This window comes from Phodopus roborovskii, unplaced genomic scaffold (genome assembly GCF_943737965.1).
Source record: "Phodopus roborovskii unplaced genomic scaffold, PHOROB, whole genome shotgun sequence".
NCBI classification, from domain to species: domain Eukaryota; kingdom Metazoa; phylum Chordata; class Mammalia; order Rodentia; family Cricetidae; genus Phodopus; species Phodopus roborovskii.
The window spans coordinates 14,634,298-14,652,121 of NW_026126525.1; the positions used below are offsets into that span (position 1 = coordinate 14,634,298).

At 41.5% G+C, this 17,824-nt stretch overlaps 1 protein-coding gene across 2 annotated transcripts in view; it reads right to left on the reverse strand.

The window, feature by feature from the left end:
- The window catches only part of Slc4a4 (solute carrier family 4 member 4), a 321,804-nt gene that overhangs the window by 121,487 nt on the left and 182,493 nt on the right, over positions 1–17,824 (reverse strand). For both annotated transcript variants that reach the window (XM_051198120.1, XM_051198119.1), the window contains exon 7: positions 15,351–15,427. In XM_051198120.1, the coding sequence (XP_051054077.1) occupies positions 15,351–15,427 (77 nt within the window). The remainder of the gene's footprint in view (positions 1–15,350; positions 15,428–17,824) is intronic.

Below are 17,824 nucleotides of genomic sequence, written 5' to 3' on the forward strand. Positions count from 1 at the left end.
ATACACAGGACTCTGAATGTCACTCTGGGCTTCACTGTGAAGATAACACATCGTCATCAGTGAGCACTCCTTTAGTAGACAAGCCTGCCACACATGTTCAGTATATTCTCACAAATTTTTGTCAGCTTCCTGTATGTTCTAGTTTAAATATCATAGTGGTTTATATGAATGTAAATATAATTCCTAACATACTGCCACAGACTGACTTGCTACTATTGAGAAAGCAGGGAAAGAGATCGTGCCATGAATATAAATCTTGCCTATCTGGATGTGCAGAAAAATTTAATGCAGAACCATACTAGATCATGCTGTATTCCAATAAAAACACAAACAATACTACTTCCTCTCAAACACTCAAAAATTAAAATATATACTGTCTCACTCTTTCTCCATCTTAATACATGCCTTTTTCCTGCTTAGCTTACTCCACTCCTACACTTCCCAGAAAGCAGGGGAGGAGTTTGAGGTAAGTGGTTGGTGTTTGTTTGGTTTTGCTTTGATGCTGGGGCTGGAACCCAGGTCTCCGGGCATGCTAGACATGTGGTCTATGGTGAGCTACAACCTGAGCACAGGAAAACATGTATTCAGCTTTATCCTGCCTGTACTTTACCCTATCTCCTTTTATTGTCAAAAGGACACAAAGACACAATGGTTTTTTTTTTTTAACTAATGTTTTCGTAAAACTCAAAGGGATAAGGGCTGCACAAAATCACTGAGTAAAGGGCAGAAACCAGGCTTAGAGTCAGATTCCCAGAGATGAGGAAAACGTGGCTCTTCTGCCCCACCAAGGCACATCTCTACTAGCAAGAAAACTAGGGAGGCTCTTGACTTTCTCCCCATTCACTTGAATCATTTCCTATCCTTCCACACTGAAGTATTACAAGCTCAGAGCTGAGAGAAGAAAGTGGAAGCTCTCTCTCTCTCTCTCTCTCTCTCTCTCTCTCTCTCTCTCTCACACACACACACACACACACACACACACACACACACACACAGCGTATAGCCCTTGGTACAACTGGAGGGTACAGAATTGCCTAATAAACCTTTTATTTGATTTGTTTTAGTTGTACTACTTTGTCACATTGTTTAAAAAATAAGAAAAAATACTTTTTTAAAAAAATTTACTCTTTGTGTCTTTCACATCATGCCTCCTGATCCCACCCATCTCCCTCCCCACTCCAAATCAAACAAAATAAACTTTAAGAGGGAAAGGGGGGGAGGGAAGAAGGGGAAAATCTCATCATTGAAGCTGCAGTGTGACACAATATCCATATATTATTACGAGCAGGCATTTATCGAAAAGAATCATTAGTCTGGTTCCAGGCCCCTGGTCTCTGCCGCACCATCTACATGGGGCCCTCACTGGAACTCTTCATAGACATCTCATTGCTGCCCTGTATCATGAAGATCCTGCAGCCCGGGGTCCACAGGACTGACACCCCACACGCACTCCCTACCCCATACTCCAGCAGATGACAGATAGAGTGGATGTGGAGGTGGGCCAACACATAACCCTGGTTCTGGGCCTGGGTAGTTGCAGCATTGGTCAGCCTGTCAGCTCTCTCTGGTCTTTGCCAACAGAGTGAGCTCTCCAGCACGGCCCTGTCTAGTTCACCCCTTGCAGCTTTGAGTAAGGTAAGGCTAGATCTCCTGCTCTCACTTCTTCAAGGTTGGTTCTCACATACATACACTTTCAGGGCTAGTTCTACTGTGTTGCCCAGGTGAGACATAGGAGCCATCTCCAGAGTGCTGCAGCTAATGAGGGGCAGGGGCATCTCTCCCATCTGCCTCAGGTGTAGATGGGCAGCAAAGAGGGATGAGTAACAGAGGCAGCTCCCCCATGCTCACAATTTCAAGGTTGGCTCACTCACACTCTGCCAATAGGGCATGACTTTACTGTACTGCCTAGAAATGGGGCAGGGCCTGCTATCCCAAAGTGTTGTGGCTGGTGAGGGGCAGGGAAACCTCTTCCATCTGCCTGGGGCACTGATGGGGTGGGGGGGGACAATACATGATTTCTTAATCAGTATCATAGAAATTCAAACTGTGCGCATGAATCCAGGTCTTTCAGAAGCGCTCACTATTGGAATCTATTAGTGAGATGTCCCTCAGGTAGTGTCAGAGTCACATGGGATGGGGACAGAGCTTCCGTCCCTCCATGAAAAAGCCCTTCATGACACATTCTTACAGATGTTTTCAGTCTTCTATGAAAAGGGACAATTTGCAAGAACTCACTTTGAAAGGGAGCTTCACAACTACTGTAAATAGTAGCTGCATTGTTGTTTTTCCACACAAGTTCTCTTCCTCTGAAAAGTAGTGGCTGGCATGCTTTCTTGGAGAGCATGGGTCAACAGAACTGTCCGGGCACCTGCTCTTTCTTCAGTCGAAGCCTCCACACAGGCTATGTATTGAAATCTCAAGTTGTTCAGATTCATCCACATTGAAAATTACTTTTAAAAAACTTGGCTCTAAATTTCCTTTGAGAAATGAGCCATGTGAATTAAAAGCACACTGAACGTTCCCTTTCCTCTGGCTATGATGTTCTCCTGACAAGCAGCTGGGTTTGAATTTCACTTGTTCTTGCTTATTTTCAATTGTATACACTGATAATTACTATGATGTTACCTTGGGAATCCAACCATAAGAAACTAGGCAAAGAATGACTTAAAAAGTAAAGAATGATTAAGTACAGCAATAAAGCCGAGTTGACGGTAAATCCTTTCAAAACTGAATCTCCTCCCCCCGCCAATTTCATACTGTTCCATGTCACACTCACAATACACACAGCTTAGGTCTAAAATCTGTGGCCCACGATTTAAATCTGCTCTATTAGGGCTATGTAGCAATACCACATCACCTATAATAGAACAACTTTGAGTGCTGATAGCTAGCTTCCCAATATATTCTCGAGACAAACTATCCTTTATTTTAAGGGAAATTAAAGATTCTACAAGGATTTCTTGATAGTATACCAGTGAGCTGGTTAACTATGTTCTTTTAGTTTTCACATCAAGAAAACTTTGTAAATAGATTTCAACAAGTATAGCAACAAACTATTTTTTTTGAAGTGTTAACATTTAGATGATTGTCCTAAGTGAGGAAAAAATATATAAATATGAGATAGGTAAGAATGCATGTTTTGTGCAACTATTAAAACATACTGCCAATATGTTTTACAATAATATGTTTCATAATAATAAAGTCACCACACTTTAAGAAACCAATTTTCTGTGAGAAAATCTTGTGCTCATTTCATTAGACTTAAAAAAAGAAATCCAAACACAAAATATCATTTTCCTCAGTAAGTCATCACCACCAGTAATTAACTCACTAGACACCCCCCCCCGTCTCCCCACAGCACAGAAGGCATACACACTAAAAACAATAAGTGACAACTTCATCATGCAAACAATAGGTCCTAGGTAGTGTTGGAAATCCAAAGCAATTACATCAGCTTCAATATTTAATGGCAGGACTCAAGGTAAGTGCTACCAAAGTAAAAGGTGTGTGGGCTGGAAAGATGGCTCAATGGTTAGAGCACTGTTTGATAGCCAGCCCCCACATGGTGGCTCACAAACATCTGTAGTTCCAATCCCAGGGGATCAGAAATACATTCAAGGCAAAAGTCATACACATAAAAATAATAAACTTAAAAGGATGGCCTTAGTAGGGCAAAGAAAAATATACTTCTGAATCCAGCATATGTAGATGTGATAACAAAATTCATGGGGAACAGTCAGACACATTTCCTTACTGCGAGGGTAAGCCAGTACAGTACAAAAGTTAACAGCACAAAATATTAAGAGCCAAATTAGCATTGTAAAGGTAAAAGATGAGGAATGATGTGCAAAACAAAACTGACTTGTATCCTGCCCAATCTTAATGCACAAACCAACTGAAACCGAGAGGCAATGGCTCACTTACATAATGAAGGTGACCATGACGGTGAAGATTTGTATCACACTTTAAGATATACTGAACACTCTGAGCCATTTCAGAAATCCACCTCATGGAGACTGCAGTGCTAAGTGGAATATAATTCTGTACTATGAAACAAAAAAAAATTGAAATTCAAAAACTTTAAGGGTCAATCTGCTTATTGTCTTTGGTGCTATTCCTGTGAGGAGCCTAAAGTCATAGTTTCCACCAGAAATGCTTTTTCCACTGTCAAAAATAAATACGTAAACAAAGTTGTAAGGATGTACTGTGTTAGACTTGATGACCTAGAGGCAACTCTGTCCATAGTGAGGACGGATCCTGAACAGTCAGAAAACCAAAGAACCATGAGGCATTTCAACACAGCAAGGGAAGAATAATAAGTCAGATGGGTTTTAACTGGATTATCCACTGTGGCCCATGGACATGCAAACTGGTCAATCTAATCTACTTTCATTAATTTGACAAGGGACACGAACTATGCAGATGTAACAACAGAATAATGTATTTCATCAGAACTGGCGGCTCTGGAACCACTATTTCATAGAATAGTAAAAGCTACAGTACTTTTAACTTGTTGGGAGAAGTCATCCACTTGTATTGCTAAGTGACAGACAGCTGCGGTCTGTACCTGACTGTACCTAAGGACAAATGTCTCATTTAGCTAGCATGCTTGTCTTGCAATATTTATGGTCTCTAAATGACCAGGAGCCTCCAAAGTGCTCACACATCAAACCATTTTAAAATCATATTACTGTGGGGTACAGGAGATTGCTCATTGGGAAAGGTGCTTATTGTGTAAGCGTGAGGACCTGAGACTGGGACTGGATCTCCATCACCCAGGTTAAAGGTGTCAAATGTCTTTAACCCCAGTGCCTAAGAGATGGAGGCGGGCAGACACTAAGCGCTTGGTAGCCAGGCAATCTAGTCAAAATGGCAAACTTCAAATTCAGTAATATACCCTATCTGGAAAAAACAAGGTAGAGAACAATAAAGGGAGATCTTCATTGTCAACTTTGGCTTCCACATGTGCACACACAGTGAGCACACCTGCATGCATGTGTACACACACACACACACACACACACACACACACACACACACCACAGACTGACGCACTAAAATAAATATATATGAGCTTTTTTCATGGACCCCACCAGTCCAATCTAGGGCACAGACACACAATATGACATCTTGTAATCACCATGGCAGTCCAACTAGTCACCATCAGAGCCTTAAGAATTCTTTGGATTTTTAAAATACTGATTCAGGTAATTAGCTCTTTTAGCACGATGTGTGCCTCAAAGTCCAGAAATGATTAGTCGGACACCTGTCTATTTCACTGTGATTTGAGACCTAAAAACAACCCTAATCCTTACAGGCAGAATTCATTATGGATTAAAAGCATAGGCGTGCAGACAAAAATGTAGCTCTGATGCTTAAATGAATTAACCTTAGGAAAATTAATCTCTCACCTCAAATTTGCCAGTGTATATAAAATAAGGCTTCTATTAACCATTCCAAAACACCAAGGTAAGAATGTGTCCTATCCACGTTGACTGTAAATAATTTCCCATGCAGGAAGAAGCTCAATCAGCCGCCTTATGAATGGGATACTTATCTCAACACCATCGGATTAAACCACTGAATGACCAAAAGGGCAGCCAGCTTTGAAACTCACCATATGTAATGGCTACCAATCATTCAGTAACTTTTTATTCTCTTAGTATCTATCTATGCACAGGATACCATAAAGGCAGGGTTGTGTATGTGGTATGTTCCACTGGCTCTCAGACCATCAGAGAAATCACTGCTGCCCTTTTAACATCATGGCAGAACTAAAACAAGCCTTGGTGTCATTTCAGTTCAGTCCTATCAGTAAAACCATGGCACTTATGGAAGCATGTGGAGAGATACAAAAGCTCTGAGAGGGACCAAAAGATGATGAAATATGGCCACTGACTCTACTGGCCTCCGGATCAACAGGCGAGTGGCATGGGAACAGTAAGGAGCCTTCAATTTCAGAAGAAGAGCAGAACAACTTCCTTGGGTGCCACAGCCTCTTCCGACAGCTCTGCAGAGACTCTGCATGAGGTGAGCAGCAGAATCCGCAATGGCACCATCACGTAAGGGGGGAGTCTACTCATTTCTCAGTTCACCAACGTGCAGCACTCCTTAGGGGCTCCTAAGAAATCTCCATACAGAGCTGAGTCTGGACATCAGTTCATTTAAAATTCTTCCCAGGAGTGAGGGACTAAAACAAAGTAGAGGTACCACATAACTGCAGTAATGCCATAAAGAGAAGGCTTGTCCAGATCAGCTTGCAGCTCTCCTTTTTGTTCCAAATACAGACCACCAAGTAGGACTCCTGAGAAGAACTCATTTCTAGATTGCCAAGAAGTTCCCAGAGAGCTTCTACAGCTGCATCAGTGCTAAGACCAGCAGGACCTTCAGCCTCCCATTGCTTCAAAAATGCAACAGAAACGCAAGTGTCCAAGGCCACAGCCACTGCATTTTTTACCTGTACCTTGGGATACAGGCAATGAGCCAGAGTGAGCATCCAATCAAACCAGGAGCATAAACTCAGTTTTACTATCTACATTTTAACCTCTGAAGAAAGGCCCAAGGCTATCTAAGAAGCAAATTCAAGAGCACTGAGAGTCTCATTTTCAGCTGGTCCTTAGGCTTTTATGTAAAGGATAAACTCAGGTCTAACTAGCAAACAGGACATGAGCAGCTCAGGATGCTTATAAATGTGCTTTAAGAATCTAGAATACAACTAGTAATCCCTTTGGGAAGTTTACTGGCTAGTCAATAAATGGTGACCCAGGAACTGCACTTAGAAGAACACCTTCATAGATACCCATGAAGGCAAGCAGAACATTACAATAAGGCTATTTCTTTTAGGCACACTTATAGTTGTAATGAAAAAAAGAACTTGGTATTAATAATCACGTGAATAAAATTTGATTCAGGTATACTATACAACCTTCAAAAAACAAAAGCATTAGGTTTCATTGGATTCCCACTTGATTCGTGTAACTGTAGAAGTATCTGTGCATACAGCTGCTAACAGGGGTTGCTTTAAAGAGCTAAAATAGATTGTTCACATTTGCCTTGTTTAAATTTTACAGCAGTTTTACATACTTTAAATTGAGGAACTCTGAGGTTTTAAAAAATATAGACATAATGTTCTTACAGTAAGTAGTGATTGCATATCTATATATATTATATGCATATCTATATGTGTGTATAATAAGTATTATAAAGCTTTATAACCATGGCTTTAGATAAATTGTTTAACCATGCCTATAAGGTATTGCTGTTGGCTCTGTAACAATTTTCCACTGTCAAGCCTTGCTTATTGAAGTCTTAGACAGACAGGGGTGGCTTGCGATATGAGACTATATCTAAAGAGTACAAGTAATGGAATCCCACGACTCTTTGCAATATAGTCTAAGTAAACACATGGAAGAGCTGGCATGCAGAATGATGCAACCTGAAAAGAACAAAAGAAATGGAAATATCTAATATACCACTTGCCACTTTATTATTTACAGTATGTCATATCTTCAAACCCTTTTGTTAGATGTATAATGCAGACATCTAATGCTCCCAGCATTTAGACAAGACTGACACAGAGTGCTGAGGACATGCATACTCAGTAAAGTACTTCACTTACCCACACAACTATGAGGATCTGAACTTGGATCCCCAGCATCCAAGTAAAAATTGCATATGGCAGTGTGTCAGGAACCCAGCTCTGGGGGAGCAGAAACAAACCCCCTCAGCTCAGAAACCACAGAGTCAGGTCAGTGGACCCCAGGGGGGAAGCAACTGTGCAAGATACCCACTGTCAACCTCTGGCCTCCAGCACACATCCACACACGTGCACAAACACACACACACAGAGACACACGAGAGAGGGAGGGAGAGAGGGAGGGAGGAAAAGAGTAAGGGAGGGAGGGAGGGAGGGAGAGAGGGAGGGAAGACAGTACCACAGAACCACCAGGAGTTGATATTATTTTCCTGCAATGTTCTTTTCCAAACATAATAACTCTGCAGCTTGTCCACTCATTCAGCGAAGCCTCCAGTGTAGACAGCATTAGTAGCATTAGTCATGTGTCATTACTCAGCTGGCATGACTGGTTTCAGTCACAGAGACACAGAGAGGACTACCAGCATGAATACAATCACTCCAAAGCTCTTGTATTACATTCTCCTGTAGTATGCCTATGCCTGCTTATAGTATGTTACAATATTTAAATGTTTTCATTAGTGTGGAAGAATTCTTTAACAGTTATATCAGTTCATAGGAAATACTTTCTACTAGGAAGTCTATTTCTCACAGATCTTCTGTAGCACAAAAGAACTGGCTTTGTTGGTACTCATAAGGCCTTAACATTTATGGCTAAGAAACTGGCATGGTTAGGTTTCCATGTTCTCAACGTAATACACAGAGGCACTCATGCAATGCTTTAAATAGTAACACCACCAGGTGATCCGGAACATTGGCAAATTCCTCCATCCTATCACGGTATCCACGGTGATCGCTTTAAAATGTAAATCAGAACATGGAACTCTCCAGGTAAAGAGCCAAAAATAGTGTCACACTGCACTTAAAATAAAATAAAAAGGTCCCCCTGACTGTGTCCCTGACCTCTTTTCCCACCACACACCTGCTAGCCTTGCTTCAGCCACTTTCTCTGGACTTCCTTTTTCTGTCTTTCAATAAAACATACTCGTTCCTGCCTCAGGGCCTCTATGCTTGTTTTTCCCTGAAAAAAAAAGGCTTGTCCCCATCTCAGCTGATACCCCCTTCTCATATCTGCCTCCCTGCTTCCTGACACTCACTCACTTCCTTGTTTCACTGTTAGGGCAGTGGGGAATTATCCTATTTGTTCATTTACTTGGCTTTCCTGCCTGCTCTCTATCTCTAGCCCCAAACTTGGAAGCTCTGTGACTCAGAAGATAAATCAGCTTCACTCACCCCTGGAATCTACCAGCAAGAGGCATGTGTGGCATGACTTAGGGACATGTTACCCCTTCACTGACACATCCATGTTTTCTAACTTAATGCTAGAAATTAGCATTAACAGCAATACCCAACCTCTAATGGCCACCAGTGGTCAAAGCTTTTGCAACATGGGTAAGAACATGGAGTGGGGGAAAGGAAGCTACAGCACGTCCAATTCCTAATAGAAAAGAGAAGGATAATGGCAGACATCATCATTGTTAACTGTCCTTCGTGCAGGCTGATGCTATTTGAAGGGAGCCTGAGGGTGAGCATCATGTGACCACCCATGCCCCTTCAAAGCACACAGCTGACCAGACAGCGGTTGGTTACCACCAACACATGAGTGTCATGTATTGCTGCCTTGTGGATACCTTGGCATGCTGAATACTGTAGTTGGTTAGGACTGTTACTGAGGTGTTCCTTCCTGCACAGGCATTAGAATCTACTTCTTCAGGCTGAAGACCTGCTGAGAAACCAAGCCTTACAACTGCTGGATTCTTGGCTTTCCACGGGGAGAAGGCAGGCGATTGTTGGACTAGCTAGACCAAAGCATGTCTACCATTCTAAGCCCACATACATGCACACGTACATACACATGCATTCATTCTGTCAGTTCTGTTCTTCTAAAGAACCATAACACAAGTAACTTACCTTCAATATCTGAGAAGCAAGCAAGGGCTACATCAATAGACTATGCTATTTTGATAGTCACTTGGACAACTCTGACCAACCATTCAAAGGGAGGTTTCTGGTGCCTTGTACTGAGGAGAGGGGGTGTTAGTCTATGGTTCTTGTAGGAGCACTGTCAGCCCAAGTGGCATAACTTCCTTATGTTATTGTGTATTATATATTGTGCATAATTTTTGGTAAATATAAAATAATATGATTTCTTGACACTTTATCAAACAAACTTAGTGTTAGCTGTCTCCCTCCTTCTCCTTCTGTATTGACCTATCTCCCTCCTTCCTAGTTGGAGTCCCTCCCCATTTTTCCATTTCCCATGTCCAATCACCTGTATTCACCTCTCAAGACCCTCAAAGATGAAGGCAATTATACCTGGAAATAGAAATGTAGTCAACTTCCAGGGCCAGCAAGAAAAGAATCTTTTACTGCCACTTTACAGTCCCTTACTACATTCCAGATCATAACCCAGAGGTAAGAGCTTCCATCCTACTTCAAAGAGGCTTCTCTTTAGAGCCAACAGACACTACTGGAAGCAATGCAGAGGTCAGAAGATCTTGCAGAGCTAAGCCCCAGTGGAAACATCTACAACACAGCCTCTACATCTATGACTCTGGAACTATTGCAGAAAAAGGTGAGGAAAAATTTTAAGAGTTGGGATGTCTGGGATGTCCCAGGATGTCTGCTGGGAAATGGTCTCTCTTAGAAAGGGTTGCATAGACAAGACGGCGATGTCAATGGACACACTAACGCAAAAGAACCAGAATCTCATCGGGTCCTAACCTGGACAAAGAGCAACAGATGATTAATGAGGCCTGAAATGGGGAGAAGCAGCCTCTCCCAGAGATGAGCCTGCTATTGGTTGTGCAATATAAAGTGGTCAGCCCTGAAACCATAGACACACAGACAATAAAAACAGGCTCAGAAGATTGCATTTTTATAAATGTGGGGGTGGGGTGTATCCATAAGTACATGCATGCATGCAACAATAACAATCCAACAAAAAGAAGCTATCGTTTTGAGAGTTGGGAGTGGGTCCTGGCAGGGGCTGGAGGGAAGAAAGAGAAGGGAGAAAGTGGTACAATCCTATTTTAACTAAAATGTATTTTTAAAAAAATAAATAATGAAACACACAGCTGAAAGAAAGCTGTGGCATTGAATCCATGGGGAAGTCTGTGGCCACTATCAAATCTTAGTGACTGTGGCCATCTAAGGACTGACAATATGCCTTTGTCCTCCAGTTTTCACAGATGTGATTCTGTTTGGAGCTCTCCTGTCCCAAAGGTCCCTGAGAACATTTGAAAGACAAGATTATAAGCTCAGGAAAGATGTCACTACAACTTCCTTCACAGAGTGAAGATGGACCACCCATGTTCAGCAGACCCATAGAGACGAGAAGGTGCTACATGTGTGTGTGTCTACATCTGCTAATAGGGGAGAACCTGTGTGAAGGCACCGAGATGGAAATTCTGCTTCCAAGCCATGAAAATATCACCCCAACTAAACTAAACTACACTGAGTCAATCTGCACTGTGTGTATAGAAGACTGAGAACAGCTGTCAATCACGGACTGTGTCCATCTTATAGCTGTCAAGACAGCAATTTCAAATTCAGACATGATTTAATGGTTTATCCTCTTACTCTCTGACAAAATATTTAAATTTACATCTACTTCCATAAATGACCAAGACTTCCAAAATAAAAACCAAGGCTTCCAAGTACACTTAAAGATGACAGACATCAGACAGTACTTAAAATATTCATGATACACTATAAAATTTAATTCTAGACCAAATTCCTCCAGGAGGCCTATATGATACATTGCCTGATAATTCTGTTAAACAAGAAGGTAACCAGATAAGCGATTACAAGGTCATGTGACACATTTCTGGGATTCTGCAAAGTGTGTCTACCTACAAGATGGGCTGCAATTTGCCCTAACATTGACTCTGCGAGTATGAGATAATACTGCACCACTGAGAGTCTGTAAGAGTCAAGTCCTATAAAGTTAAAAGCACAGTTCAAGTTACTGTGCTCTACTAGTTCAAGCTAACAAGCTCATGGTAAGGATAGGCATCTGGAGATGTCGCTCAGTGGTTCATATCTTAAGTATGAGACCCTAGGTGTGATCCCAGGTGCTTGGAAAGAAAAAAGCCACCCCACCCCCCCACCCCCGTCTTAAACACTGGTGTTTAAGCCTTGCTCCTTATACAGCTCCACTTTTCAAAGAGCAGACAAGGAACAAAGTGATGCAGAAAGGCAAAGCAAAGACAATTGGGGAAAAAAAATAACTGGCTAATGCAAAAGCAACTACAAAAAAAAAAAAAAAGCAGATTTATGTAGATGCACAAGTCAATGAGCTCCAGATGTACTGTTACTGTAGTCCTCACAGGTGTTTTTCTGCTTGATAAACATAACAGCCAAGCAGAAAGGCTGTTGAGGCACTGAATCGTCCCATTTGGGCTCTGCTTTTCTGCTGCTCTTAACTATTTTGAGCTATTTTTCAATCGGGCAGCCACTACTGAAATCCTGAGTGCATAGGCTTGGCAGAGCAAGGAAGAAAAAGTGCAGTCCACAGATTTGTTTCTTCTGCTTGCTCAAGACAGAATCTCATTAAAAACATGCCCTCAAATTGTGGCCGCCTAGAGTTATCAGAAAGAGCCATTCTGTGACTCTGAACATAAAGCCCATCTCTCGGTGGCAAGAAGTTATACTGTCACAAGGCTCAGTCACAACTGTTCAGATTGTATCCAGTCAGAACATACATCAATCAGAAACTTCTGCTGCACATGGATGGAAGTTTGAGAGGGAAACTTGGAAAAGCACACAGGACAGGTTTGACTTCACTGACAAACTTATTTCCAGGACATAGGCTAATTAATTATAAAAGCTTTTTCAAAACAACCTGTTTCTCACACCCAGACAGAGGAAAAAAACTGATTTGTTTTTTAAAGGAAGAAAAGCCCAGGTTTATGATATTAAAAACAGGTTACAAAATAAATAAGACATGGGGTTAAGAGAGCTTCATCTGCAAGTCCATTTTATTTATCGTATTTTTTTTTTCTTTAAAAGGCTCCAAGTGCTTTTGTGTGCAAAGCATCAGGTGGTTTCCTGCATACCCCTCCAACCCCCCATTCCCTCACCCCACCTCCATGTCTGGTGGTAACAAGACTTTGGGTCACTTTAAGCTCCTCTGCAGCCTTTGAAGGAAGCAAAGGACAGAGATGCTTTTGGGAGAAAGACCTCACTGAACTAACTGGCTACAGTGACAGCTATAGTTAGGTGGATAATTGCTCTGAAGATATACCCATTAACTTTCATTTGCCAGTCTTAAAGATGGAACCAGTAAAGACAAAAAGAAAAGGGAAAAAAAAGTTGATTTCAAGAACCCAAACCACACATATTTTACAGCAAAATCAACAACCAAGGCCCATGATGCTCCAATGTACTCTGGTCCTTGAAGATAAAGCTGATGTGATTCACACTGCAAGCCATGAAACTGTCTCTACATATGCCCAGATTTAAAGAGACGCAACAAAATGAGAAATTTCTCACAGCCAACATTTACTGGCTATCTGCTCACAAATTTCTAGCCAAAGATGGTCATTCCTAATAAAATAAGACTTACCTAAAAATGCACCAACCAGATATGTCAACCCTAATTGGTGTTTCCTTACCCGAGTTCAAATACCCTACCAGAGGGCATGAATAATTAGCACTGTTTGGTAAAAGCTGTATGGAGCCACAGTGAATATGGTAGCTTTGAAGGAAATACTAAGGGTCCAAGTTTTCCTTTTGCTACTAGTGTGTACTTCCCAACACATTTGCAAATAAACACCCGGAATCCTGACCATATTCAGGGCCATCAGAAGAAGGCAGAAGAGCTAACCATGTCAATGTTTGTGGAGGAGCAGCCCAAGGAGTCAAGAGTGAATATCAAGGTCACGCTGAGGACAGTCATCAGTTCTGGGGAAGAGGCCTCTTCCAGAAACACCAACAGATAAAGATAAAAAGAATGACACCAGATCTCAGGGAAACATGAAAGTCGACTTGCTAGAAACCCATTATGCTTCTAATCCATGGAGAAAAGGAGAAGGAAGGTACAAAAAGCACAGTGAACTGAGAGAAAATGGGAACAAGAGATTAGCTCCAAAGCTTTTCTAGTGATCTGATCTGAGCAAGTGAAAGCCTTTTAAGGAAGCGTCGATGAGGAGGTTGAAAGATCCAAGAGCCATTTCATAAGTAACAGAGTAATTTCACCTTTCCTGTGCTTTTTAGAATTCAGCACAGCCTATAAAACTCTTGTCATTACTACAAGATCTGCCAGTTAAAGAAATAACAGTGTCATAAATTTTTTTGTAGAAAAAAATAGCAAAGTATAAAGAAAAAAAAAACAATCAAAGCTACCCTACTTAAAAAGACAGATCAAGAAGAAAGCCTAGGACTGATACCCAGTTAGTGCACTAAGCATGAAGCCAACTAAAATTGTATTATGCTGTTGTATCAAAGGATTCAAAAGGAAGAGAAAGAATCCGATGCACGGTTTTCTGAAATATGCATAAAGTACTGTTTCCATGTAACAGAGGGGAAAGCTGGGACCACCGCACACACACACCTATCCAGTTTTGAACAAGAAGCAAAACCATATTTTCTCAATTCATGCCATTCATATCCCTTACTACTTACTGTAAATCTGAGTGCAGGCTACAATTCTCTCTCTCTCTCTCTTTCTGTCTGTCTCTGTCTCTCTGTCTCTCTGTGTGTGTGTGTGTGTGTGTGTGTGTGTGTGTATAGGTCTGTGTGTCTAGAGTATCTGTGAATATATGCACATGAATGGCTAAATTTTGTGTGTGTGTGTGTGTGTACGCGCGCGTGAGCACGCACGTGCAAATGTGAAAAGCAAAGGGTGATATTGGATGTCTTCATCCATCACTCACCATTTTATTTTTAAAATCTGGCCTCTCACTGGCCCTGGAGCTTGCTGATCTGGCTGGACTAGCTAACTAGCAACCCCAGGGATCCCCCTATCTCTACCTCCCCAGCACTGGGATTACAGGTGTGTTCAGCAGCAGCGTGTGTGTGCACAAGTAGCACTTTGCCAAAAGCCCCTCTATTGTCTGTAAAACATGGAACTTTCATTTCTTTGAAGTTCTGCGATTTTTTTTCATCAAGGAGTATCAATACATTATGTTGTTGAAATATAATGCATTTACAGATACCAAGCCAACTAGGAAAATGACCCAGTTTATACCACATTCTTTTCAAAAGAAAAATAAAATGGCAGAAGTTCAAAATCTCTGTCCTTTATTACAGACACTTAATGATATACAATTACCAGAACCCCTTAGCCTTTTATAGTATACCAAAATACTTTTTCATGCAATACCCCACTTAATCCCCACAACAAACCCAAGGTAAAGGTTATTAATATGCTCAGACTCAGCCAAAGGTAATGGTTATTAATATGCTCAGGCTCAGCCAACTGTAGCTCCAAAGCTAACAGAGCCCAGGTGAATGCATCACAAGGGCCAAAGCCAAGACTTGATGGTGTCTCCTCTGGTCCCCACACATTTTGCTTTCTTCCTTGGAAAAAGAGCCAACTCCCATCTGCACATAGTGTCTATTTTAGTGGTGACAGCCACTATCTCTAATCAACCCAGCATCTCTTAGATACATGGTCAGTCTTCAGTTTCAAAGAGGAAAAGTCTCTGCTTACCTGGTCTTTCTCCGGCTTATCAGAAATGTCATTCAGACTGGAGGATGTCAGATTCCTGTGGGTCATGGCTGGGCTACCTGGAAAAACACCAGCAAACTCTGATTAGAGACCTCTTTTCAACGGCATGGGACTGTGGTTGAACATTCTATAAACACTGAGAGATAGATGGTGATGAGAATGGTGACAAGGCTTTTAATCACATTAAATCCTGTGGCATTTCCCTGAGTCCAGGCTGGAATACAAATACAGCTAATGGAAAGTATGTAAAATCCCAAATACTTTGTCTTATTGTCTAGTTATATTTCAAATTAAGTTAAACCACAAAGATGTCCAAACCAGTAAGTGTAGAAACCTGTTTCTCCAGCTATGATCATGTCTCTCACTGTCTTTTACACATCTACTCTAATGTCCCCTTAGTCCTTTGCTTTTCACCTATAGACAGCTCCCACCTATCACCAAGAGAACCGGGCCTGGGTGTGTGCCTAGATCCCCTCTACTGTTGGCCTGGGCTGTCCTTCTAAGCATATGACTCTCCTAGTCACCCATAAAAGCTACCCACCATCCTTTGCCCAGCAAACGTTTTGGTCACAAACAGTTCCTCTTGTTGGTATCTAGCCCAGAATCCCCAGTCTTTGCCTCAAAATAGTATTGTCACAGGTACCTTGACTACTTGGTATCCCAAGATAAACACTTTCCTTTACCCTCTGTAACATGGCAAACTTCTTCAAGTAGAAGGATGAACTGTACAGGGCACATGACATTGCACCAATCTTCCTATAACAGCCGGAGGTCAAACTCACTAGTAATCTATCCAGTTATTCCCAACACCGTTAGACACAACAAAGAGCCATAGGCTGCCAGACTGCAGAAGACCATGTTAATCAACAGGCTTCCATTTTGCAGTGGGACCTGAAATTTCTAAGCTTATTAAGCAAAACAGTAACTCTTCAAAGCCAGGCATTTGACCCAACCCCTGCAGGGTGCTGAGCAATGCACTAGCTATTAATCCTCAATGATCTGAGTCAGGCAAGTCTTCCCAGCAAGAGGGCAAAGGTTGAAAAGCAGCACCAGGTCCAAGCACAGTGTCTCCTTGGCTTGAAACCATTGTTCACAGACATGAATTCCCTTCGACAGAAACTCCAACACACAATCTTACAAAAGACAAAAATCTGTTCCTGGTAAATTAATGTTGGTGTAACAGCAGTTCTTTAAATAATATAATCCCTTGAACCACTGTATCAGAAAAGATCTAGTGTTCTGAGCTGGGAAGATGGGGTATTTTCCACTTCACTACATTTCATTGAGTAAGCATGGCCTAGATCTCTTAAATCCTTTACCTGGCAGGGTGTTTTATTCTAGGAAAATCTGAGCACAGGGCATTACTAAAAAGAAAGAAACATCTGACCAAGTGTTTTTTAAGCAAAATTAAAAGAGTCCTGTTGAAGACAGCATTTTATGCTTTGAACTGCATTCTAACTAGTGTCCACTCATTCAAACAGTGTCAGGAACAAACCTGAATAGCCCCAGGTAATGCTGAGATGGAAACTAATGGGAAATGATGAGTAGGTTTAACTTTGTCCTTTCGTTCAAAAAACAGAACCGGTCACTGGCACTACCTGGATGAAAGTTCTTCCTGAATGAGAAGGACAAGCCACATATTAATCAATGAAGGCTGAACAATCCTGATCACACACATACAAGTTAAACACAGCCTTCAGGGAGAAATGGACCATACTGACATCTAATTATTGCATTAATTTTATTTAAGTGGCAGTAATGACATAATTCAAAAGTTAAATCAATTAAACATTTGGGGTAACAGATTAAATATATGGATTCACTTTGGAAATCTATGATAAACACTGTAAGATATATTTGAACCAACCACTGTCCTTCTTGCCAAAAATCCTGAACAGCAAAAAGCCAAAACAACAGGGGATTTGTTATGATAAACTTGATTGACATGTCAATCTTGCCAATGAAACAAAGCCTGTCTCATTTCTCTCCTTTCTGAAGGACACCCATTTTGTGGCTAATCTCGACTCACTCTTTTTTTGGGGGGAGGGGATGGTTTGCAGAGGAAGGCACAAGTTGAAGAAGGACAACAGAACCAGATGAGAGAAAAAAAAAAAAATGTCTCGGTTAATGAACAATCAAATCCACGGACCCTCCTAAATCTGATTTGATTTCTAGTCATAAAAAATATTAACATGAATGTTCAATTTTGTAATATATTGTAACAGCTCCAGGGCCGACACATGCAGGACAATGGGTAAGATGATTACAATTGTTTAGTTTTTTTCCTCTCTCTTTCCCTATCAAATGCACCCTCACTCCTCAAACCTGGAGCCAGAGACAGACAAATGCTGCCCAGTGCTCTGACTCCATGGTAACCAAAGTGAGGGCCCAGGACCAGCAACATCCACATCTGAGCTCAGCACACACTAGCTCCAACAAAACTCTGGGCATGGGAC